The sequence below is a fragment of the Ostrea edulis genome, chromosome 1, assembly GCF_947568905.1.
Source record: "Ostrea edulis chromosome 1, xbOstEdul1.1, whole genome shotgun sequence".
Taxonomy (NCBI): domain Eukaryota; kingdom Metazoa; phylum Mollusca; class Bivalvia; order Ostreida; family Ostreidae; genus Ostrea; species Ostrea edulis.
In genome coordinates this window covers 71,649,522-71,676,246 of record NC_079164.1, presented here as the reverse complement: position 1 = coordinate 71,676,246, position 26,725 = coordinate 71,649,522, and the positions used below count along the sequence as shown (strand labels likewise).

Genomic DNA, 26,725 nt, shown 5'->3' with positions numbered 1-26,725 from the left:
TTTCCCGATTTTTCAACACTACCTTCACCACCAATGGTGAAGTCTCCACATGAGTGAAAGATTCTCAAGAGGGACGTTAAACGGTGCACAATCAATCCTTAAAAGAAGGTGTGGCTTTTTCTTTAAACGAAATTGAATTCCTTTTATCCAAGGATACTTTTTAGAAAGTTTGGTTGAAAATCGCCCAATTGTTCTGGAGAAGAAGTCAACAAGTATACAGATAGATACAATGAAATGAATGCCAGACAAAATGTGATCAGAAAAGATCACTTGAATAAATAATAAGTAAAGCAGTTAGCAGTACTTCGAACAATGCCGATACAACATCCGAGTAAGTCACATGTTGACTGCCGAAACACTGAAAACCACCACTGTCAATTTTCCAACATGTACAATGCTGTATATATTCCCAAAAATGAAAGCAAGACCACACTTTGTTCTTTGAATAACTACACGCCTTAAAGAACATAGTCTTTGTTAAAGCGTAACATATTGAATATATGTACACCTTTAATCTACAATATTATTAACAACTCTACAAACAATTAACTTTGGATTTAATCAGTATGAAATAGAATTATATATATATATATATATATATATTGCATATTATAAAATTGATTAAAAAACAAACAAAAAAGAACAATAATGATGATACAATGTAATAATATTTTGATTTCTTTTTTCACACACTATTTTTTTTTTAAACCATACTACTGCTCAATTTACAGAAATTTAAGAAACATACATTTGAAGTGACAATATCATGAAACCGACTCCTACTTCCTTATAACCTTAACTCGGGATTCTGCACTGACATTTGAAAATCTCAAAACTGAACAGTTGTGCGTAATGCCTGATAATAACATTACTCTGCAAAATAAATTAATGATAATGTTACCTGACACTGTATGTAACAAGAAAGAAATGAATAAAAATTTTAAGCATAAAATTACACATAAGACATTGTGTCTCATAAGCCAAATTTGGCTTTCAGATAAAACTTGTCCTTTGAACTTGAAAGTATATGTCTAAATAAATAGTATTTAGTTCCTTTGCCATGATAATGGCACCAAACCTCGAGTATGAGTAAGTAGGTGTAAAGTTAGGAGTAACACATATCTGCATACTAGCTACGCTGTACTGAAATAGCATATCAATAGAAGATTAAATTTTGTAAGACTGGTCACCTTTCTAAATACATTTCCCATAACCATTAATTACTAGTATACAAGAAAATTATCAAATTCATCTACTGTTAAAAAAGGGAATGGCGATTCTTGATTATCATTTTTCAGACAATCACTGGAAAGACATAGTAGACATTCAATACATACACTTTTAAACAACTAATAAACTCAAAGTAAAAAATAAAAATCCATTACTTTATCTAAATCAGTAACAATCATGTTTACTCTTTTTGCACGACAGTCTGAGATCATTTCCTGTTCCTACTCTGCGCTTCATTTGCTACACGTGTAAACATAATGTATCTAGATAGCTACATCATTTGTAATAATTTTTCTTATTTACATTCTTTTTACAATAAGAGATGTTATTTGAAAATTTTATAACTACCTCTAATTCTTGATCAGAATGATACACAAGTAATAGGCAACAAAAACAGTGATTCACAATCTTGCCAATGCGTGCACCTTTTTAAACTACCGGTATACACAATAGAGAATTCATGCTGAACTGAAAGGTCAAGGTAAAATATATATGACTGATTTCAGTCATTCATCAATGGAAAATTTGCCAAATGACTGCAGCAACAACTGAACATGGCCAAACTTACATGTAGGAAAAATGTGTTTCACTAATACTAACAGAATTTGTAAAACTACCTGCATATGCTTAGTCGTTTGTAAAGTTATTGTGTTAATCAACAGATATAAAATTAATCAACAGATTTACAATTAATCAACAGATATACAATTAATCAACAGATATAAAATTAATCAACAGATTTACAATTAATCAACAGATATACAATTAATCAACAGATTTACAATTAATCAACAGATATACAATTAATCAACAATAAAGATGGACCACAGCTGTAGAGTCAGCATTATTTTTCTACTGCAGCATTTTATGTACATGTATATAGGGCATTGTTACTGAGTGATAACTTCTTTTATACATGTGTTACATTCTGCGTATAAATACAAGTAAACCAACACTTTGTGGTGGGTTGGAAAGACACAGGAAGCACATTGCACAGTCAACACACACTGCACAGTCAACACACATTTCACAGTCAACACACACTGCACAGTCAACACACACTGCACAGTCAACGCACATTGAACAGTCAACACACATTGCACAGTCAACGCACACTGCACAGTCAACACACACTGCACAGTCAACACACACTGCACAGTCAACACACACTGCAATTTCTGATTAGCTTGATTTATCAGATAAATCAACACAGCTAGTCACATGATGGTGTTTCCTTGGTAACAGTAAGAATAACAGAATTAGAATTACGCCGGTGATGTAAATGGAGAAGACGGTGTTTTCGTTGGGAAGAAAGCACTGATTTATGTTGAAGTCAGTATCTGATATTACAGCCTGCAAAAAAGAATCATCATGAAAATCAGTTTCTGCATTTTATCTAATTTGGTATGTTAATTGGTACCCAAAACAAAGAGAACCAGAAAAATTGCTTTATAATCATCATCTGAGTTCATTCAATTGAAAGGTATTGTCAAAAAGAGTCAATTTGAAGTCTGATATAAAAGTACATCACTATACAGTTATACAAAAAGCTAGTTTCTGTGACAGACTGATGGATGGACTGAAGGATGGACAAGATTAAATGTACAAGCAACTTTGTCTCAGTTGTCAACAAGCAACAGCTGTATTGTGTAACTTGTCTAAATCAGATGTAATGTGGAATTTTATGGAGTCTTGTGTATATATTTTGGCACAAAACTTTTAAGTTCCCATCATGTAAAATCTATCTGCTCTTTGTGTTGTCTGTATTAAAGAAATTCTCTCATGAAATGTGTTCAGCTTTAATGGAATTGGTTTTACTGTGTATTTAACAAAAAAAGTTGTAAATTACATGTTCTCTTCTCCCTCCTACAAATGAAGCGACCTTTGACTTTCTAACCTGAAAATTACTAAATGTTGTATGCTAGTCATGACCAAGTGACCCACAGAGTATGATGATACCAGTTGCTGTCTAAGGATACTAGTATCTACTTATCAGTCAGACAATGAATGTACTGTAGAAACCCAGTGACCTTTGACCTTTTGACCTAAAATCAGTAACAGGCATACAAATCTATACAAATCTACATTATTCAATAACCACACATAAAATATTATAATCTTGTGTAATATCTTGATATCTGTATATATCTAATAAGATTGCATAAAGAAGACTATTAACCAATAAAAAACTTGGCCCTCTTTTGTTTCTCCAACTAAATGAGGCGACTGTCCACTCTGGTACACCGTTGTCATGGATACGATAGCAGCCATGGTGGGTGTGGGCACTTACAATAAGTCTTGGATTCACCCAATTAAAAACCTTTAAAAGAGACAAACTCTTATCAATAATGTCCTCTATCTTGATCTTCGTACCAGAGGCCAAAAGGCCTTAACAGTCAGATCAGTATCACACACAAAAACCTAGAAGTGTTACAATAGACATGAGTGTATTCACCTTAAAAAGGCACATAGAGGTGGGATATAAGCCAATCAAAAAGCTCAAATTATTTAACGATATAACAAATATTCTCATGCAACTGCACTGTAATCTGGATTTCAGTTGGCTAATAAAAAGCTTCTGATTTCGATGTCATTGTAGAATGATATAAAAACATAATTTCAAACATAAACATATCATGACTTTTTTTTGAAATGTGGTATTACAAATCTATTCTTATTTATTTCTTATGTATTTATTCATTTTTCTTTTGATCATCTTTTTGAAAAGTTTAGCAAACATTCTTTTGTCGGATTGAGTAGGACTTCTACTGCGCATCAGATTGAGTTGATTTTCTTATGCACATTGGATTGAGTCGATATTTTTGTAACGCTAAATTTCATTTGTCATGAAGTATTTCCCAATAGTCATGATTCACCTTTAACTATGAGTTACCGTTCAAACTGTGTAAAACAGAGCAGTGTACACTTTTACTTTGAAGATCTGTCCAGTTTCTATCAGGTGCATCTTGTGGTATGCAAGAATCATATTTACTTAATAGGTCTTACTTTACTACAATATTTTTGTGTATGACTCTTATTCTTATTGCAACGTTTATACTTCATTGTATTTTTGCAGTTAAAATTGTCCAAGTATATTTTAAGAATTTGTCTGTAAGTTCAAAGGTTAAATAATCTATTGTGTAACAGAAAATTGCTGAAGAAATGGAAGATAGTAGAAAATGATTTTTGTGTCTTTTGCAGAGATGCTAAAGAAAACAATGAACATCTTATCTTAAAATGTAAAAATGTTTCTCATATATGGGACATTGTTAAACAAATTTTAAAATTTGATATATCGTGGAAAACAATTGTGATAGGATTTTACTATGAAAACAATGAAAAGACACTCTTTTTGAATAGCATAATATCTCTTATTGCTTGTAAAATATACAAGTATAAAATGTATTGTAGATTAGATAACAAAGACGAAAAACCTCAAGAAATATGTAATCACATAAAAAGTAAATTGAATTTTTATACAGAAGTGTACACAAAAATTCAGGATAAAAAATATGCTAAAGTTATGAAAGCAATTAAAGACAAATTGTAATTTATACACCTTTGCAGGTATGACTTTTTATAATATGAAACCTCTGACAAATATCTGTCTATGCACATTTTTAACTATGCTTCAATGTGAGTTTATTTTGAACAATTTGAATTGATTACAAACAACTATATTTCTATATCAAATAAAATTTTGTAATAAACCTTTTATATACTGGTATTTTGCAAAAAGTTCCCACTATGAGGAGGGGTCCTGTCCTCCTATAGTGCTGCCATGGGGGTTGTGATATGAACTTTTGAATTGTTAACCCCGCATATGGCAGTTTCAGGTTCTTTATGTACATAATTATATTGTTATGTTGTTGGTTTTTCCGTAAAAATAAGAACCTTTTTTGCCATAACATGTTAATAAATTTTGTTATATAACAGTATATTATATGTATGTGTGTTTGTATGTATGCATATATGTTTGTGTTTTCTATATGTATAAATTTATATATATGTATATGTATGCCTATATACATCTAATCCAAGGGGCCCCTGGCACCCTAGGTAAAGATTATAAGGGGGTCTCTGCAGAGACTTTACCCCGAAATAGTAATGTATTTTGGAATTAAAGACTGATATATGTGGGGGGGAAAAAAAAAAAAAAAAAAATAGTTCAAGAGATTGATTAGGTAAGGTTTTCTTAAAAGTAGGTCAAACTCTAAGGTCAAGGTCATAATTCAAGGTTAAAAACTTAGTTGCCAAAAAACCCCAGATCTGTCATAAGGAATGCACATATGAAATTTTAGAGTGCCCTTTCACTAACCATTCAAAAGTTATCAGGCATGTTAGAACAGTTTCAGACAGACAGATAAAAACAATATGCTCCCTGACTATAACCACAGGGCATAAAAGAAAACCCGAATCCACACCATTTGGGGACATTTGCATTTCAATACACAATTTCCAAGTTGCCCAATAGTTCTTTCCCTTTGTGGAACTCTTACGCATAGTGAGACGCAATACATACATGTGTACAATCGTCCACACGCAGTGGGTACAAATGCTTATCGCTGCCTTCATATATTGCCTAAAAGCCGATTATCAGACATCATACAACCACCCAAACTGCAGAGACACACAATATTAGTAAGTTTATTAGTATTTAATAATAAAATAGCTCAAACAAAAATCGATAATCACCATTTCAGTTTAATTAAAATATCACTCGTGCAGAGGAGGAAATAAAAAATAATTTCATATTTAATTTAAAGGCCTAATTCAAACAATTACCGATATTGTTCTTGATATGGTCAGTTTAATGTATACCAATGGCTGATATAAACAAAATTTACACTTTCATTACTTTTATCCATAATTACATAACTAGTCTGTAGTATATGTATACATCTTGTACCCACCCATGCATTCACCAGAACACTGAACGTACCTCCATCACAGAAGAGCTGATATCTCAGAAGCATATATGATTTAGTGTTTTGCCCTGCTACTTTTCAAAAGAAATTGTTTTAATTCAATACAAAACTTTGATCTATTGTGGTCACACCCTAACCCTGGGGCTCCTGATTCTAAAAACCTGAACTTGTACATGTAGATGCTTGCATATTGAAATGACTAATCATGGTCCTGCTGTTGTTTAGATGGAGATTCCTACAAATTCTTATGTAACACTCCCCTTTGGAGAGAGCTTGGCCCTTCATTTGAATAAGCTTGAATTACCTTTACCCAAGCATGCTTTGAGGCAAGTTTGGTTGAAATTAACGTTGTGTCTCTAGAGAAGAAGTCAAAAATGTTGTAAGTTTACAGACAAACAGACAGAAGCCAGACAAAAGGTGATCGGAAAAGCTCTGGTAAAAATACAGAGGTGGGTGGGTGTTGTGTTACCAGAAGTCCTGTTCACAAGCCCCTGTGGCTTAACTGCCACTAACATCCACTTTCCAAACAACAAACCAGAACTAATGCAATCAAATCTTTAAACAGAAATTTAAATCAGAATAATACTGGTAAAACACCAGCATTTAACACAAAACAGTTTTGCAAATTCTTCTGGACTTTGAATAAATCAAAGGATGTAAGAATATATTTGTACCTGCTCTGATGCTTTCTTTGATAAACAGTCGAACTTTGGACGAAATGGGATGTCTATTTCTTCAGGTGGGGCAGCATCAGGAGTAGAACAATTGTGATCAGATGGACGAAACATGGGAAAATGCTGTCAAATAAATCAGAAATATTGTTCACTAGAAAGCATATTGTAATAGAGTGATTGGGTGTATTTTTAATATCCTTGTTACTTAGCTTTATAAATACGAGATTCAATCTGGTTAAAATCATTACACATGAAGCCATGAACAGCCAATATAAACCCCGTTTGTGACAACTAATATTTGATTTTTACCATCATCAGTGCAGAAAATAATTTGCCAAAATTTTAGTTTAATTTTGGCTATTTCACAGGGCTGATTTTGACCCCCTAGTTTCATAATAATGACAATTCATATGAAAAGGATGCATGTGAATATTGGAGATATTTCTTGTAATCCAATTAAAGTGGATTAAATAATACGTCAATAAGTACAGCTCTGAGATGATGAAATCTGTTGAGTCTAAGCTAGACGTCATTAAGCATATGTACCAGTGTACTGTTGACATACTTTTGAATTAATATCGACTAGATATCTGTAGATACCGATCAATCACCGCTATTTCTGGTACACAACATTCATACCTGCATGAGAATGGGTTGAGTAGTCACCTTCTTCATTTTCTTGCATGCAGAAGACATTTTCTTTTTATTTAACCCTCCCTGTTAAAGACAAGAGATATACTCAAATTACAGCTCTGATAATAGCCTGCTAGATTTCATAAAACTATAATTGTTAAATTCCACACTAAACTTCCTCGTGTGTGTCATATAATTTATGTACCTTTTCAGCACCAATATTTGTTAAGTCCTAAAAATATAGCATCAATACATGTATAATGCCGTTTTAAATTTCTTTTATCGAATATGCATCATGTATATACGAATATGGGCATTTATGTGTTGCAGATTTGGTAAAAATGTCAAGGAAATAGGCAAGCAATAAAGATTTCATGAGATATCTTTATTACTACAGTCAACACTTTCTAATCCAAAACCTGTGTGATTATTTTCACTACATATTTCAACTTTTAATTTTCATGTCTCTTGCCATGTTCTTTGTACTGTAAAATCTAACATCCTGTTTTATCCAACACAAATTTCTTTCATATCATTTGCCTAGAGTGCGATTGATTGATTGTATATTAAATGTTTAACGTCATACTCAAGAATCTTTCACTCATATGGAGACGTCACCATTGCCAGTGAAGGGCTGCAAAAACTAGTCCTATGCTCAGCACTTATGGCCTTTGAGCAGGGAGGGATCTTCATCGTGCCACACTGGCTGTGACACAGGACCTCGGTTTTTGCGGTCTCATCCAAAGGACTGCCCCATTTAGTCTCTTCTTATGACAAGCAATGGGGGTACTGAGGACCTATTTTAACCCGGATCCCCACAGGAAGGATAAGATAGGTTTGAATAATTCAATTGAAATAGACAGGAATCGTACACGTATTACCTGAGAACACTTGAGCTGGAGTGAGATTTTCTCCATCGCTGCTACAGCCTCTAAACAAAGGCTACAACCATCACCTTCCATAGCCATGCTGTTCATGAGGATGAAGGCCTTGCCCTGAATTTCTAGCATCTGAACAGATGGTGCAGAGAAAGCTTCCTCAAACCTCCTGTGATTCTGCTCCGACATCCTAAAAATCCATTCAACAGTGTTTAATCATCATGTACCAATATCTTATAGTTTACACACCACCAAGCCTTATCTGCACAATTGAAACCTACTGTGATTCACAGTTTTCATATATACTAGCATTGGAGTAATCAAAAATCAATATCAGAAATCTTACTGACAAATTGGGGATACATTAAGTAATAGCTCATCAATATCACTTTGATGTTTATTTCTTGTACCATCTTAAGGACATGCACAACGTTTCTCAATAGTATATAGTATCTCGTGACATTTCATGTATAATTCACTTGTATTCCATCTCGTTTCTACAAAAAATGTTGGGGTATATCACCATGACTGTTTTAGAGTTAGCATATTTTGATAGTTCCTGGTTGTTGTAAGTAAAAATGTAGAGTCAGCTCTAATGTATTATAGTAAGTTGTGTATCAGAATATTACTGAAGCAAAGATAGAGAGAAAATCTTTGGAACAATCAAATATCAAACCCAATATCTTTTCTTTCCTTTACTAGCTCTAGGTGATCTAGCCCCTGAGCTACACAGACCGATATACAAAGTATAGCAACATTACTATAATATAAAACTTAAACCTATTTCGGAATTCATACAAGAACTCTCCATAATGAGGAGATAAAAAAAATAATTTTAGAGAAAATGTCAGAAACATGAATGGGATGTGTAAAAAAAAAAAAAAAAAAAAAAAAAAAAAGTGAAACGAGAAGTTATGGTGATTTTAAATTGTGTACTGTGACAGTGTCTACTTTTCGAAATAAAAGAAACACAGATGTACATGCACATTCAGGATGTCAAAGAAACTTAATTCACTTTGTTCATAAGGGATATAACCACTATTCACACTCACACAACTGAAAAAATGCGTAGACTTACATATAATGGAATCCAACATCGTGGTTCCCAGTCACTACGTAAGTTTCAACACCAGTGGGCGTGGCAAACATCCTCTTGAAGCGGTTAACATGATAATTAAACTCGGCTTTAGAACACCACTTGCCTTCATCCAAGAGATCACCTGTGAATATTTTTCTGATACATGTATTAAAAGTAGGCAAATTATTTCCATACATATGATAATATTGATATTGCTTGAACAGAGTATCAGTAGAGAGAATAATGTATATAAACTTAAATAATTAATTAAAATATATATTTTGAATAACATATACAAGCAATTTGATTAAAATTAGACTTAGAATATTTCATACAATTTAATTAAATTAGACTTAATAGAATATTTCATACAATTTAATTTTAAGTATGGAGTGAATTGTTTAGTAGTGGGATTTACAAGTCTAATTCTAATTACATGTACATTGAATATCAGAAATGTAACATCACAAAACAAAAAATTCAATTCATTTTCCATGTTCACAACACAAAAATCACAACTTTAAAACTCTGAAAAATGGATGCTGTCAGCACTTCTGCTGTTTTCTGGAGATCTACCGTGATGATCATTACTCTAATATAATATTTCTCTATTACAGATTACCGGTAGATATTTCTGTCAGTGACCTTACCCTTGCCCAGATGACCAGGGTTTAGAAAAAGCAAAGTTGTGGCCTAGGACAAATAATGATGACTTTCTTTCAACCAGTGACTTTATACTGACCAAATACAGAGTTATGACAAACTATCTGGTCATTCATAGCTGACAAGTATTAATTTCTAATGTCCATCCATCATTAGGTGGCCAGGACAATTATCAGTATGTGCATTACTATTTTGGGGTGTTTTTTCTGATGAGCTTAACCATAGCCAGTTGACCTTGGTTTAAGGTCATGATGCAATGTGTGGTAATACACAACAGTACTGCCAAGTAAAAGCTTCTACTTTATAATGTTTATCCATTACAAAGTTACTGACTTGGCTAAAACTGAGATGGTAGAACAGATATTGAGCATAAAAACAGACAGATATCAAGGGGATTCTAACTTAACACAAAAACTTAGCAGGAATTATAACTGCTACGCTTCCAGTTTGTTGACTAGGTCTTCAGAAGTAACAGCAGGAATTATAACTGCTACGCTTCCAGTTTGTTGACTAGGTCTTCAGAAGTAACAGCAGGAATTATAACTGCTACGCTTCCAGTTTGTTGACTAGGTCTTCAGAAGTAACTCATTTTCAGTAAGTGAGCCATATATATTTCTGTCCTCTTTGTGAACCCCTGACCCCAAGAGTCATAAGTCTCACAATTTCTGTAAAGGTCTGCTAGTTAATTATATGTCATGTAATTAAAGACTCAGATTGTCTGCTACATGTTCAGAAGCAAAGTAGACAAGTTTGAAAGATTTGATACATTTTCACTATATGACATATTTAGCCCCACCCTGGAACCTGGACCAACAGGCCACAAATTTCACAATTTTGGCAGAGGCCTCAATGCTCATTATTGCTATCAACTCAGATTGTCTGCAACATTATCTGGAGTAAATATAAATATTTTTAAGAATTCTGTGGCCTTATCCTAGCACAAAATCACAAAGAACCAAATAGTTACTGTGCACAAACTTTGACAACAATTAACCTAGTAGATTCTGATAAAAAGTTTACATCAAACAATACAAGACTGATGCTAAAGGAAGGTAGCAATATCTCGCCCAGGTGACTTGTGATCAGGTGATGTAACAACGTACACTACAGAGACAGAGCGAGGATGCCAATCTTAATTCATTACCTAAAATGAACACCACATCTGGACTGTGAACAGTCATACTGCTTTGAAATGATCTTTCCATTTGCCATTCTCTGAAAAACAATTGTGATAAAGTTTGATAGAATTCATATTACAAGATGCATTTCATATAAAACCAAAAACATCTCATATCTTAAAAATAGTACATTTTACTGCATTTCAGAGCTATGTTATAAAATGTAATATTTCACATGTACTTTGGATAGGTGCCTATCATGTGAAAAATACAGTACTAGCAACAGATATACTTGCTTAATAGCAACTGACATAGTGTTTACAAGAAATATCTGGTATCTATACATCAACAGCCTGTAACTGACATTGTGTTTACAGGAAATATCTGGTATCTATACATTAACAACCTGTAACTGACATAGTGTTTACAGGAAATATCTGGTATATATACATTAACAACCTGTAACTGACATTGTGTTCACAAGAAATATCTGGTATCTATACATTAACAGCTTGTAACTGACATTATGTTTACAGGAAATATCTGGTATATATACATTAACAGCCTGTAACTGACATAGTGTTTACAGGAAATATTTGGTATCTATACATTAACAGCCAGTAACTGACATTGTGTTTACAGGAAAGATCTGATATCTACACATTAATGTCCTGTAACTGACATAGTGTTTACAAGAAATATCTGATATCTATACATCAACAGCCTGTAACTGATATTATGTTTACAGGAAATATCTGATATCTATACATTAATGTCCTGTAACTGACATAGTGTTTACAAGAAATATCTGATATCTATACATCAACAGCCTGTAACTGACATGGTGTTTACAGGAAATATCTGGTATATATACATTAACAACCTGTAACTGACATTGTGTTTACAAGAAATATCTGGTATCTATACATTAATAGCCTGTAACTGACATAGTGTTTACAGGAAATCTTTGGTATCTATACATTAACAGCCGTAACTGATATTATGTTTACAGGAAATATCTGATATCTACACATTAATAGCCTGTAACTGACATAGTGTTTAAAAGAAATATCTGATATCTATACATTAACAGACAGTAACTGACATTGTGTTTACAGGAAATATCTGATATCTATACATTAACAGCCTGTAACTGACATAGTGTTTACAGGAAATATTTGGTATCTATACATTAACAGCCAGTAACTGATATTATGTTTACAGGAAATATCTGATATCTATACATTAACAGCCTGTAACTGACATAGTGTTTACAGGAAATATCTGGTATATATACATTAACAGCCTGTAACTGACATAGTGTTTACAAGAAATATCTGATATCTATACATTAACAGCCAGTAACTGACATTGTGTTTACAAGAAATATCTGATATCTATGCATCAACAGCCTGTAACTGACATTGCGTTTACAGGAAATATCTGGTATCTATACATCAACAGCCTGTAACTGACATTGCGTTTACAGGAAATATCTGGTATCTATACATCAACAGCCTGTAACTGACATTGCGTTTACAGGAAATATCTGGTATCTATACAATAATAGCCTGTAACTGGGTAAACCTTTAATATAGCTTGATATTTTCATTCGTTAAAGACAAAGTAATAAAATCAACATACCTTCTAAGTTTATCAAACCAGTGTCCCTCCCGCCATCCCAGTATGTGAGTATCTGCCAGAATCATCACTTTGAGAGGTTTGGATTTGGATGGTAATTGAGCAGCATCCATGCTTAATATTGGCCACTTACAGAATAACAATACTATGTAGTAATGAAAAAATTCACAATACAGCAATAAGCAAATGACTAAGAAAAAAAAGCGAACGAGTCTTCGAGTCCGTAAAAAGAAACAGAACATCCCGGGTAACTGAATGATGATCCAACTCATAGCACCCAGTGAGTGACAGAGACATTCGAATATTGTAGTTGTCATGAAAGATGATTGTAATAATCCATTTCCTCTCAAAATTTATGCTGAACAGATGTGTCTGAAATGAAAAAAGCAGAAGTTATAAATCTTAACTATTCAGCCATTTCCATAAACAATTACCGAGTAGCTATGATTGCCAAGTTATAGATTTAATTCTTTATTCACTGTCACTGTCATTTGATGCACCAGTGAAACTCTTCTTTGCTCCCTCCACCGCGGTGGTCTAGAGGTAGAGCGTTCACCCTGCATACAGAAGGTTGAGGTACAAATCCCTGTCGCAACAGCGTTAAGTCATTAAAACAGGTAGTGACAGTTACATTGCCAAATGCTTGGCATCAGGTGTGAATGTCATGGGTCCTCAGAGATGACCTTAACAAACAGATGTTCCGTGTCACAGTAGGTGTGGCACGCTAAAGATACAATCAATCAATCTTTGCCCCCCCCCCCCCACCACCACCACCACCACCACCACCACCAATTATTTAGACTATATAATGAAAGAACTATTCCGCATATGTGGATTTTCAAGTTTATTGAAAATGTCACATGATTGTTCTTTTCATAATGCATCTCTATTTGAAACAGTACATGTGTGTTTTGATTTACTATAATATTGGCAAAATTAATTGATTAATTACATACCATCGTTACATGTAGCATCATCTGTATTTTGTTGATTTAGAATAAATATTTTAAAAGATCACGAAATTTACAATTTTGGTAGAGGCCTTCCTGCTCTACATCACTATGCATTTAGTTTTTCTTACATGTGTGTGGTTCTTGAGAAGATTTTTGAAAATTGGTCAATTTTGGACTGCTTTTGCCCCACCCCTAGGGCCCCAGGGGTGCTGGAGTCCTGAAATTTACAATTTATGCCCCCCTTGTCCCAATGACGCTTCATACCAAATTTGAAAAGAATTGGACTGGTAATTATTAAGAAGTTAAAAATGTTCAATTGTTAATGCACGACGGCAGACCAAAACCAATTGCAATATGTCACCTGAGTTTACTCAGGTGACCTAAAAATCAGCACATCAAACATGTAAAGAGGAGCCCACAATGTCAATTTTCTGTTGAATAATGGACAGATTATTTATTTTGGTATTTGGGGGAAATGAAAATATCAATCAATTACCGAGTGCACAAAAAAAAAAGCAATGAAAACACCAATGTATCAATAAAAAATCTATAAAGGTTGTTCATTCATATTTTTATCTATACATATCGAATTATATTACAGGGCTGTCGCAGCATTTTTTGGTGCCGGAACCAGGTCCCGTTTAATTAGGAAAATTGTCAGTTTTTGATAAATTGGAAAAATTGAGTTTACTGGCTTTTTCATCCACATAAAGTTTAAAACAACCATATTTTCATTTATATATTCATTCAGTTTTTGACCCTACTAATCAATTTTTTTCCCTACCCGCTGACATTCGGGAAATTTTTATCATAAAATTGGGAAAATGGGTGACTTTTAATTGTCATTGGGAATGTGGCTGCTATTCTGACTTAGAGGAAAGTAACAGCCCTGTATTCCCAGTTTCATTCATATCGATAGAAAATTCATGAATTTATGGCTAATTTTCATCATCATGTAGATGATCCACCAATCTAATTAAAATTAGATCCTATGATCCGCTCATAGTACATGAGCAGTCATAGGATCTAATTTAATTACATTGGATAATCCACATGGTTACATGTACAGCAACTTTATTGGACAATGACATTTCAGTATAAAAGTGATATAAAAATTTCAAACTCAATTTCTAGTTACAATGTGAATATATTTTATGAAATGATATATGTCAGACATAACCATCTAAAAATGACTAAAATGGCTGTCAATTATCTGCACTGAGAAATGCAATCTGAAATACAGGCCACAAATCATTACATTTTCTATCATCTATATAAATGAAACTTTGAGAATACATGATGTACAGTTATATACATGTAAGTAAATGAACTAATACAGTATGTGTGGTTTTTAATCAATTTTTTAATGAAATATTGTTGTTTTCATCAAATGTTTGGTGTTTTCGGTAATTACTTGGTGTTTTCATAGTTTCCGCCAATTCCATGGACCGTTTTCAATATATTTATGGATAGAATTATACATGTACTTTAAGGTCTATTAGTCAGAAGTGACAACCCATCCTCACCCCCTCCGGTCCCATTGCAATAGTTGTTGCAAAATTCAAATTCTAAGATTTAATGTCATAAAAAGGTAACATACTCAACGTATAGCTTCCAATACCATGTTAAATTTCAGTTTGTAATATGCTGTGACATCAAGTCTGTACCTAAATATAAAAGAAATTTCATGATTTAAATATGAACAGCTGACAAAGATGTTTTCCAATTTATACGTCCATCTTACATTTATCATTGATTCTAATTATTCATATATGCTAGTAAAACACGTATTTTATTTCTCCTTGAAATTATGCTGTCACAATATCAAGACAAACCAGGGGACTGTGTTCATCATCATGTACTGAGCTGTGCAGTGTACTTAATTCATGGGAGCTGCCATTTTGAAATTTTATAAAATTTAAATCAAACTATATGATTGTTCCGGGGTTTTATTCAGAAATTGTCATTTTTTTTAAATATTCCTGATATTTTGTTCATTTATTACAAGAAATTTGAATTAATTAAAACTAAAAGTTACAGTCATTCCAAGCGTCAAGGGTATTTCAACAATTCGCAACCAGTTTGAATTTTACTGTCGATTCTCTTCCGGGTCATTGCCAGGGTTAAGCGTCATGGGGGATCGAGGATATATGGAGATCAAAGCTAGGCATTAAGACAGGTAAGCTAAGTCAGCTGATGTGGTGATCAGAAATATGCAGCAAGGTAACAATTAGCTTTTCGTTTTGTTCTGAAAACGCATTGAATATGAAAATGCCCGGCCCTACTAAACTTTCTTTTGAAATTCTACAGGTGTCCAATGTAATTAAGCCTACTGAATAAGGCCCAATATGATACAATATGTTTGACGACAGAAAAGTCAAAGAAATTTCTTACTAGTTATATGAAAACTTCTTTCCATTTGAATGGTATTGTCTTTATTGAGTTTGCTCAGACTTTTAAACCAACAGATCAGTAGAGAGTGTGAAATTAACATAATTAAACTCAGAGCAGTAATTCAATTAATGCACAATAATTTAATTATGATAGTGGTGGGAATCGGTAAGATTTTCAAAAGCGATGATTGGTTTACTGTAACTAACTAATTAATAATCGATTCTAATCGGACAACTAGAAATTCTATTATTTATAGTCGTATAACTACTGAAATAAGGAAATATTTTCTACATTTCTATTGTGATGAAAAAGAGTTAATGAATATTTTTGTATATATTTGTTATTCTTTTACTCTCTTGATATAATTTAATTACTGTATTTAAATGCCAATACGATTTTTAGAAGGGTAATGGAGATTGTAATTGCTTACATATAACCCCGTACATCAAAGTTGCATGTCGTTAACTGGTGATGATCTGGCATAATTAAAACATATTAATTTAAAATCAACAAAGTAAAATATGGAAAGAAATTCATTTTATGTAAAAACAAATACCAGTTGAAAACATGATACACACATGCAGAGTCAGTGGCAGATTTACAGTTGGAGGGGGGCAGCCGGCGCACACACACCCCTAAAATATTCAAATTTAAGGTAAATCGCGGTATCTTGTTTCGGAAAATGTACTAAACGATAAAAGAAGCAATAATTTCTTCCACTCCCGGAGAAATAAATGACAAAATCCTTAGATTTCTTGAATACTTTATTGTGAGAACCTAATTTTTTTCAAAAAAACCCTAAAATTTGGGTCATTTTATTAATTTCACCTTATTAAAATTATAGAAAATAGTACAAATGACTTAATAGGAGAAATATTTCAAGCCCCATAAAATCTGTAAAATCCGGGGGCTTCGCCCCACCAGGACTTCGCCCAGGACCCACTGTCTCATAAAGTGGCGCCCCCTATAACCACAATTCCTGGATCCGCCCCTGAGAGTAATAGTGGCCTTTGAAAGCGGTTTTTATCTACATAATTCACACATGGCTTGCTCATATCAAAATTCCCTTCGTTTATATGTCTGAATCAAAAGTATACATCTATCCGACCATGGGAACATGCTTTATTCCCCAGGTATGAATATAGACCAATGTCTTTCGCTTCCATGTGTGCCGCCATTTCAATGTGCCAACAATTGACTGATTTGGGATTATAATCGATGATTGGAACACCAGTAATTAATGATAATGCGTGTGAAAAATCTTTTAGAGAGAGCAACTATATAATTAGAGATATCTTCGATTCAACATATCCACAATTGAATTTATTAAATAAATGATCTCTTAATTGAATTGTTGCTCTCTCTGAAAGAATTGATCAATGCATCATGCAGCCAACCAACCCAAATTAGTAATTCTGACTGTTTGTATGGAAAGTATTAAATCTTTAATTTTTTTATATTAACAGGAGCATAATTGTTGGACCTGCCAAGTCATTCAATAAGGGATATTCCAATATATCTATTCAAAATGCCAACCAAATTGGTAAAGGATATTGCAACTTCAAATTCCTACACATCATTCTTCACCCCTGTGAGCACCCATTATGACAAGGGAAGAAAGAAGAAAAAGAAGAAGAATGCTAAAAATCGAGCCCAACAAGTCACTGTGTCAGTCAAAGCATTTGATCGGCCAAAATCTGAAATCGGTTTCAAATCTGACAAGTCACTATGCAGGACTAATACTTGTGACAGTTTAAACTCCACAAAGCTTCCTTCCATCTATAGTAGATCCCCACCCAGCCCTAGGCTTCTGACTCCATTAAACAGAACTCCTCTTGGTTTGTCGCTGAACAATGTCCCGACAGCGTGTGAACGGAGGAAGAAACTTCCACTTCTAGCTGCCATTAAACCTGATAATGAAAAGTCAGAAAAGGAGAGATTTATGCGTGCCAATTTTTTATACAATCCATACTTTGTGTATAAATTTCCTGCTGATGCTGAAGTGTTGGAGAAATGTAGCCAGCCGTCGGACCGGTTTATAAATGAGGTATATAACATTTATTAATTATGAATTACAATAACATTTACTAATGATTAATTACATGGGGTTTTTTTCCTTGTGGACTTTACAGAGAGTACAGGCCTGTCTGGGTTTTTACTGACCTATAAGAGTCAGCACTGTAAATGTCTGGAACTATTTTAACTCAAGTGTGATGTCACTTCTGCTTACAAATAATAATGGCTACCAAAAATGTTAACAAATATGCTCTAGATTTAGAAGTTCTTAAAATTTGAAAAATATGTAATAAAAATCTTATTGGCTGGAAAATATGCCTAGCATTAGTCATTGTGTAGAAGGAGATCTCACTATCTCGGAATTCTCGGTTTGCTTCATGGTGCAATAACTTTAGATGGGCATATTTCCCGATATTCTATCATTGAGTATAATTTTAAATACACATTTTTTGTTATTTTTTATCATTGCCCATCTTATATCAGATATTAACAGGTTAATATAGCTAGATTATATTCACTTCGACTACATTGAAAACAATGGAAGTGAAACTGCAGCAAAACTAAAACTATATGCCATATTACATATAATAAAAGTGTCTTTCTGGTCTGTCATAATTTGATGTCCAAACAATTCTTATTGACATTCTGTTATTTTGTTTTTCTTCAAGAATTTTTTTTATTTTACTGTAAAATGTATGATATTTGTTGAAGGCGATATACATAATGGAAAATTCACTAGAAAAATATGGTACCTATGAAGAATTTGAAGCACAGACAGGGGGACAAGTTATAGGGAGACCACAGATTTTAAATATTATTAAGAGGTACTTAAAACGAGAGGAACTGGAGGAAGACATCATCCTGAACTTGACAGATGAGCTGCTTTCTCGAGGATCCATGACAAGAAATAAAGGAAAGCCTCAACTGAATGTCAGAACTGTTAACCTGAGAGAAATGTGGGTCGAAGGTCTACTACGACATGAAATAGGTGAAGTCGCTATAAATGTCAATGTTTGTTTGCAAAAACTTTAACCTTTATCAGAAGTTTTGAATGGATGGTGATAGGGCTTTTAACCTTTACCAAAAGTTTTGAATGGATGCATGGTGATAGGGCTTTTAACCTTTACCAAAAGTTTGAATGGATGCATGGTGATAGGGCTTTTAACCTTGACCAGAAGTTTTGAATGAATGGTGATAGGGTTTCATATTTTACATGTATATTCCTAACATGACAAAACATTTCTTTTGGTACCAAAATGTATGACCTTTAACAAGGTCTGATGAGAATGGATGATGCTTACTTTTCTGTAATATGGCATATATTTGAATTTATAAATATTCTTCAGGAACTCATCATCTTCGGAGTATAAACAACAGATACCAACCATGGAGCAACTTGAAAGTTCGGAAAGACATGGGATTGCGATCGATGAATCCGACAGAAGAAGGGCTGGCGTCTCTACACAGCGTTCTCTATCGCAAAGATCCAAGTCTATGGCGAGCTGCCGTATTGTATTATACTGTGTACAAGGCCTCACAAATGTCCCTCAAAGAGTTGTTTAGAGATCTGGGTCAGTATGTTCAGGACCCTAATGTCCGCTGGGATTACTGCATCAGGGCGAAGAGAGGACAGACGGACACATCAAGACCAGGTATGTGAATTCAGTAATCTACTTACATGTATTATCTAAAAGGTCCTCTAATTAAGAAATGGTTTGGTAGAATATAAATGTGGTGACATTTGACTTGTTGAATTGGGATTTTCCACTCGACAATTTGCAATATGACCAACCTGCCTGTAATGTTTGCTGACTCTTAGGTGAAGGTTTCTCGAGTTAGCAGTCCCACATGTCGAGCAACCATCAAATATGAAAAACGTGCAAACTGTGCAAAATAATATACACCTCTTCTTCAGAGAGGCACAAAACTATTGACGAAATTCAGAAATACAGTAAAGTAAAGGAAGAGAAAAATGTATGATAATGAAATAATTCTTTAGAAAATGTTCCAGCTTCATAGTAAAATATCCTAAGATATTCTTTTTTATTCTACAGGTGCTTTTTGCAAAGACCAGGTGTATCTGGATGGCGCCCTGCAGCTTTTGAAACACCGGAGACATATTGACTTCCAGCTGCTGATAAGAATGGGGAAAATTGCCTGGCAAGACATTGATGTACTGCGACCATATGTTGAATTACAAGACACCCAGATTCCATTTTTCATGGAGGATATGACTTCTTACCGGAAACACTTAGACAGGATAGCTGAAGCTAATGGTCTCACCGATGAAATGCTAACAGCTGTTCGATAGAAGTGACTATTACACAAAATACTGGTAGATTTAGCAATTTATACACGTGTGGCCCATTTGTCAAAATCTTGTGATTCTTTCCAAGGTTCCTAGTTGTGAATTGTTGTTATTTTATCTTATACATGGTGATAGGGACATTTGCCTGTTGTTTGTTATTGAAATTATGTTCTGTTTAATTTTTTTTTTTATGAAAACTGTTTGCGATAATGTAGTTTTTGCAAATGTTAAATTTCACACTATTATAGTAATGTGCAAATGCACTGAAAAGATAACTTTGGTGCCGTATTAACGAAAACTAAGTGCCATGCAAAATGTGTTTGTGATGAAAACAAAGAGCTAGTTAGAGAAATTGTATCAGTGCAGCAAACAGCATTTTATGAAGCGTATTGATTTACAAATAAGTTTTCAAATGTAATGGGTTTGCTTGACTTTTTTTTATCATCATTGTTCTATGCTTTTAGTACTGTCAGGTTACAGTTATGATACAATGAAAAGAGACAAAGGAAAGCGATGAAGAATGATGAAATCCATTACCTGTGTGTGCTATGACTAGTTTTTTACATTATTTGTTATCCAGTTTTATGTTCAGTATTGCATAACCTGGAATGAAATTCTTTACACTGGTTGTGAAAATATTCATTCCCGAGTTGTTGATTTTTTAAATTATATACTCGATTTATATTTTAGCTATACATTTCAGCATTATTTTTTATATGGTTGTGAATTTTAATTCACTTTACATTTATTTTTCCTGGTTGTGATAACTTTTGATTCGAATTTTCACTGAGGTAAGGTAACTTTCCCAAACTCAGTAGGAAAGCATCCTTTTATTGACATCCTTCTATCCCACCCACCTCACCTCCTCTCCTGTCAGCTAATATCAGATTAATGTCAATCGATTCAAAAGCTACTCCTCCTATCGATTTGTCTGAATTCTATGAGACAATGCATATACTTAGTAGTGTTACCCCTTTCCATGCATCATGGTTAGTTTTTGATACTTTTTACTGTACTTTTTTATAATGAGCTAATATTTGGTACATCTCTTTATATAGATGGTGTACAGATTAAGTTGGAGCTTCATAGTGACTGACCTATTTTGACCAAGGACTCTGAAATTTACTCACTGCTTTTCGTTTAGTTTTTTTTTTGGGGGGGGGGGGGTAGATCTCTTTACATTGATGACATACAGATTAAGTTTCATGTAAATTGACTTATTTTCAGTTATTCTCTTTAGACTGAGAATTCCTAATTATTAACTTGTTTTTTGGACTCTTTTTGTTCTGATTCTTTTATGATAAGCAAAGTTTTAGTGTAATACCTTTACAATATTAACTTCAAGAGATCAAGTTCCACTTTCCTTAGTAATTAAATCAATAGTATCTTAATGATTCATGATAATGTCCACCTTGCACTTTCATGTCCTTAAAGACTAACTGTGATTCAATTCTCTTCATAACTGGTTCAAGAAAACAAAAGCATCAATATCATTCTGTTTTTGTCCCTATGCTATTGTTATGTCTCTGGACTTTCGAACATTTTGATATGAAATGTCAGCGGGGGCATTTGTGTCATATTGACACATTTAGTCTATAATTTATAAGACCTGATCAATGCAGTTGAGCTACAGTCTTTACAGGACATAAGGTCTGGTTGTATATTTATTATTTAATGTGTCTCGTTAATAATAAGTCTGGTAATGTTAATTTATTATTCAATGTGTCTCGTGAGTAAAATATGACAGTCTTAGTATTTAATGTGATTAATAGTGTCTTTGTTAATATAAACATTTTTTGCAAAAACATTTTACAAAATGCAACTTTTCTGTCCAGTCATTTAAGAGCTAAGAATGTAATTATCTTTAACAGAGCATAATTGTAGAAAATTCTTTGTCATAGACAGGACCCAAACAGGGTCCCAAGGATGCTGTACAAATGTATTAGGTATTCAGATATCTATTGTGTGTGTAACATCATTTTGCGGTAGCAGTTGATTTTTGGGTAGTACTATACTCTTTAGAGGTTTGTTTTAATTGATAAAAATAGGGCAATTTTTATACATGTATGTACAAAAACTACTCCGCATTCTAGAGATACATGGTGAGATACTTTTTGACTTGGCACTGCCAAGGTAAATAAGGGCGTTAACCAAGGCTCTATTGTGTTGAGTAGTACAGAAAGCAACCTTTATACTTAGTTATATGCATGGTGATGTATCAGTTAGTAGCTAAACATGCAGAGTGCCATTGTAGAAAGAGTTACAATTTATGATCATTCAAACAAGTTGGAAATATTTTGCCAAATTTTTCCTGTTTGAATTTTTTTTTTTATAATTAATGGTGTATGTACCAAGCTTCATGTGTAATATATCTGCTATGATGAAATGCCAAGAAGAAATTTAAAACAAAATTAGTTTGTGTGAGTTGCATGAAAATTAAGTCATATGGACTGAAAACTTTAATAATTTACAATTTCCAGTAACAATTTCTTCAGCCTGAAGTTAAATATTAATTTGTTTGTCAGTAGCTTCATATAATTTCTAAATACTGGTTCCTTTCAATTTCAACAAGTACTAATGGTTACTTGAAAACAGCAAATAGTCAAACATTGTTAATATACTGTAACATGACTGTACGATATATTTACATCAAATCTTTGCAGCTCTTTCTTCACTTGTTGCTTAATATGACTTACCAGGTAATAAACTGTCTGGTTTACTGGTCATGTTGTTTTTCTTGATGATCATTGACAATGATGTCAGAAGAGAATTTAATTAACATTCTGTGTATTTGATATCTGATGCAACTGTAGTAGTTAGGGCTATACGGACCATGGATATCGGCCTGGGTAGCTCAATGGTTGGATCACTTGACTAGTAATGCAGGGGTCCCAGGTTTGATTCCCGATCCAGCCAAAAATTTTCTCCTCCTATATACTACAGTTGGTACCAGTGACCACCCCTGCACTGCGGGTTATCCTGCCAGTGGCGACAAGAACCTGGGTTGTGTGTATGGAGCGCCAAATTAACATAAACTCAAATAATTGAAGATATCTTCAACTATTTGAAGATATCATCAATTCAATTATTGCTCTCTTTAATTGAATTAATGCGCGCATTAAATCAATTATTGCTCTCATCAAATGAATTAATGCGCGCTTCAATTCAATTATTGCTCTCATCAATTGAATTAATGTGCGCATCAATTGAATTAATGAGAGCAATAATTGATTTAATGCGCGCATCAATTCTTTTAAAGAGAGCAACAATTCAATTAAAGAGATCATTAATTCAATTGTGGATATGTTGAATTGAAGATATCTTTAATTATTTAGTTGCTCTCTCTAAAAGAATTATTGCTCTCTTCAAATGAATTAAAGATATCATTAATTCAATTGAAGAGAGCAATAATTGAATTGATGCACGCATTAAATCAATTATTGCTCTCATCAAATGAATTAATGCGCGCATCAATTCAATTATTGCTCTCATCAATTGATTTAATGCGCGCATTATATCAATTATTGCTCTCTTCAATTGAATTGTAGCGCGCATCAATTCAATTGTTGATATCAGTAATTCATTTGAAGAGATCATTAATTCTATTAAAGCGCGCATCAATTCAGCAGAAGAATTAATGCTATCATCAATTCATTTAATGCACGCAATAATTCAGAATTGAAGATATCATTAATTTTTTGAAGAGATCTTTAATTAAATTGTTGCGCGCATCAATAGAATTGATGATATCTTCAAATAATTGAAGATATCTTCAATTATTTGAGTTTATGTTAATTTGGCACTCCATATGTATGGAGCGCCAAATTAACATAAACTCAAATAATTGAAGATATCTTCAATTATTTGAAGATATCATCAATTCAATTATTGCTCTCTTTAATTGAATTAATGCACGCATTAAATCAATTATTGCTCTCATCAAATGAATTAATGCACGCTTCAATTCAATTATTGCTCTCATCAATTGAGTTAATGTGCGCATCAATTGAATTAATGAGAGCAATAATTGATTTAATGAGCGCATTAATTCAATTATTGCTCTCTTCAATTCATTTGATGAGAGCATCAATTTAGTAGAAATATTGCTCGCAATAATTAATTTAGAGCTCGGTATAAATAATTTGATGATCTCTTTAATTCAATTGAAGATATCTTTAAACCATTTACAATGCTTTTGTATAAGGAATTAATGCGCGCATCAATTCTTTTAAAGAGAGCAACAATTCAATTAAAGATATCATTAATTCAATTGTGGATATGTTGAGTTGAAGATATCTTTAATTATATAGTTGCTCTCTCTAAAAGAATTATTGCTCTCTTCAAATGAATTAAAGATATCATTAATTCAATTGAAGAGAGCAATAATTGAATTAATGCGCGCATTAAATCAATTATTGCTCTCATCAAATGAATTAATGCGCGCATCAATTCAATTATTGCTCTCATCAATTGATTTAATGCGCGCATTATATCAATTATTGCTCTCTTCAAATGAATTAAAGATATCATTAATTCAATTGAAGAGAGCAATAATTGAATTAATGCGCGCATTAAATCAATTATTGCTCTCATCAAATGAATTAATGCGCGCATCAATTCAATTATTGCTCTCATCAATTGATTTAATGCGCGCATTATATCAATTACTGCTCTCTTCAATTGAATTGTAGCGCGCATCAATTCAATTGTTGATATCATTAATTCATTTGAAGAGATCATTAATTCAATTAAAACGCCCATCAAATCAGCTGAAGAATTAATGCTCTCATCAATTCAATTAATGCGCGCAATAATTCAGAATTGAAGATATCATTAATTATTTGAAGAGATCTTTAATTCAATTGTTGCGCGCATCAAATAAATTGATGACATCTTCAAATAATTGAAGACATCTTCAATTATTTGAGTTTATGTTAATTTGGCACTCCATACATATGTGTGTGTCTTCAAGCGCGAAGACAAATTAAAGGAGGGAAGAATGTAGGAGTTAAGGCTAAATACAGACCGTAGCTATCTGCCTGGGTAGCTCAGTGGTTGTAGAACACTTGACTAGTAATGCAGGGGTCCTGGGTTCAATTCCCTGTCCAGCCACTGTCAGATTTTCTCTCTCCTATATACTACACAACTAATCTTTTTTTATAAAACCTTGTGTAATTTATATCAACACGAAAGTCTGGATTTAAGATGACGCTGGGCACTGTCGTTATAGCAACATTAATTTGAAAATCTTTTTAGGAATAAATGTTTATTAGCTCACTGGGACAGCTCACCGTTGTCATGACAACAGTGTTGACATCACACTTTAAGGAAAAACTTTTAACCTGGGCTATATCTTTTGAACCAAGGGAGGCAGGGTTTTGATATTTCATATATAGATGCCTTATGAAGAGACGTTTCGTTTAGTATCAAAACTTTTGATTTAGTAAACATGAACTTTGACTTATTTTTCAAAAACTTTAACCTTAGCTATATCATTTGAACCAAGAGTGATAGGGAGTTGGTATTTCAAATATAGATGCCTCATTACAATTAAGACATTTCTTTTGGTACAAGAGGTATTGACCTTGGACTTTGACCTACTTTTCAAAAAAACTTAACCTTGGCTATATCTCTTGAATGAAGGTAGCTGCAGAACTGTAACTCTCTGAAAAAATATTTTTCTGTCAAAATATTTTTTCAGAGAGCTTCAGTTCTGCAGCTAGAATGAAGGGGGAGATAGGGATTTAATATTTAGATGCCACGTGACCAGGCCTTTCATATGGTATAAAAACTTTTGACCTAGTGACCTTAGACTTTGTCCTAATTTTCAAAAACTTTAACCTTTTAAACTAAAGGAGATAGGTCAAGTAGAGTCATGCTTCCAGGCAAGCTAATAATGTTGCCTTCAAACAACTCTTGGTTTTGGACATCAATTATCGTGATAATATGCAAAGGTGTGCAGAAAAATTATATAAGGGGTCAGATCAAAATCCAACAAATAGGAGGCCCATGGGCCACAATGCTCACCTGAGTCAACCTGTCCCTGTTCTTCATAAGATTTTTTAAACAAGAGGCCCATGATCCCCTATTGGCTCCACCCTACCCCTGAGGCCATGACTTGAACAATTTTGAATCTGCACTCTTTAGGGAAGCTTTCCCGTAAGTTTTGTCTTTTTAGGACCATGCACAGGTTCTTGAGAAGATCAATTTT

At 33.3% G+C, this 26,725-nt stretch overlaps 2 protein-coding genes across 3 annotated transcripts; one reads left to right on the top strand and one right to left on the bottom strand.

The window, feature by feature from the left end:
• Positions 1–540: 540 nt before the first annotated feature.
• On the bottom strand, positions 541–15,707 carry LOC125682933 (metallophosphoesterase 1-like). The gene is made up of 10 exons (XM_048923539.2): positions 15,632–15,707; positions 15,397–15,463; positions 12,847–13,215; positions 11,229–11,299; positions 9,422–9,563; positions 8,347–8,533; positions 7,472–7,549; positions 6,833–6,955; positions 3,410–3,550; positions 541–2,583 (listed from the first exon to the last, which is right to left on the bottom strand). The coding sequence occupies exons 3-10, from the start codon at positions 13,158–13,160 to the stop codon at positions 2,413–2,415; spliced, it is 1,227 nt and encodes a 408-aa protein (XP_048779496.1). The 5' UTR covers positions 13,161–13,215; positions 15,397–15,463; positions 15,632–15,707; the 3' UTR covers positions 541–2,412.
• A 202-nt stretch (positions 15,708–15,909) lies between these two features.
• Positions 15,910–23,238, top strand: LOC125682940 (putative tyrosine carboxypeptidase MATCAP2). 2 transcript variants are annotated; one of them, XM_048923550.2, is made up of 5 exons: positions 15,910–15,975; positions 17,657–18,237; positions 18,918–19,194; positions 19,553–19,858; positions 20,261–23,238. In XM_048923550.2, exons 2-5 carry the CDS (start codon positions 17,719–17,721, stop codon positions 20,515–20,517), a joined length of 1,359 nt encoding a protein of 452 aa, XP_048779507.1. In that variant the 5' UTR covers positions 15,910–15,975; positions 17,657–17,718; the 3' UTR covers positions 20,518–23,238. The 2 variants fall into 2 exon arrangements, with proteins under 2 accessions (XP_048779507.1, XP_056015099.1); XM_056159124.1 differs by having other exon boundaries at positions 15,910–16,019.
• Positions 23,239–26,725: the final 3,487 nt, after the last annotated feature.

Bases quoted from the DNA above. Each gene is read 5' to 3' on its own strand.
- LOC125682933 (XM_048923539.2), bottom strand. From the start codon at position 13,160: ATGACAACTACAATATTCGAATGTCTCTGTCACTCACTGGGTGCTATG. The intron at 6,956-7,471 runs GTATGAATGTTG...TTTATTTGACAG, and splicing joins CTCAACCCATTCTCATGCAG to CATTTTCCCATGTTTCGTCC. The intron at 2,584-3,409 runs GTTAATAGTCTT...TCTTTTTTGCAG, and splicing joins GAGGGCCAAGTTTTTTATTG to GCTGTAATATCAGATACTGA.
- LOC125682940 (XM_048923550.2), top strand. From the start codon at position 17,719: ATGCCAACCAAATTGGTAAAGGATATTGCAACTTCAAATTCCTACACA. The intron at 18,238-18,917 runs GTATATAACATT...TATTTGTTGAAG, and splicing joins CGGACCGGTTTATAAATGAG to GCGATATACATAATGGAAAA. The intron at 19,195-19,552 runs GTGAAGTCGCTA...AATATTCTTCAG, and splicing joins TCTACTACGACATGAAATAG to GAACTCATCATCTTCGGAGT.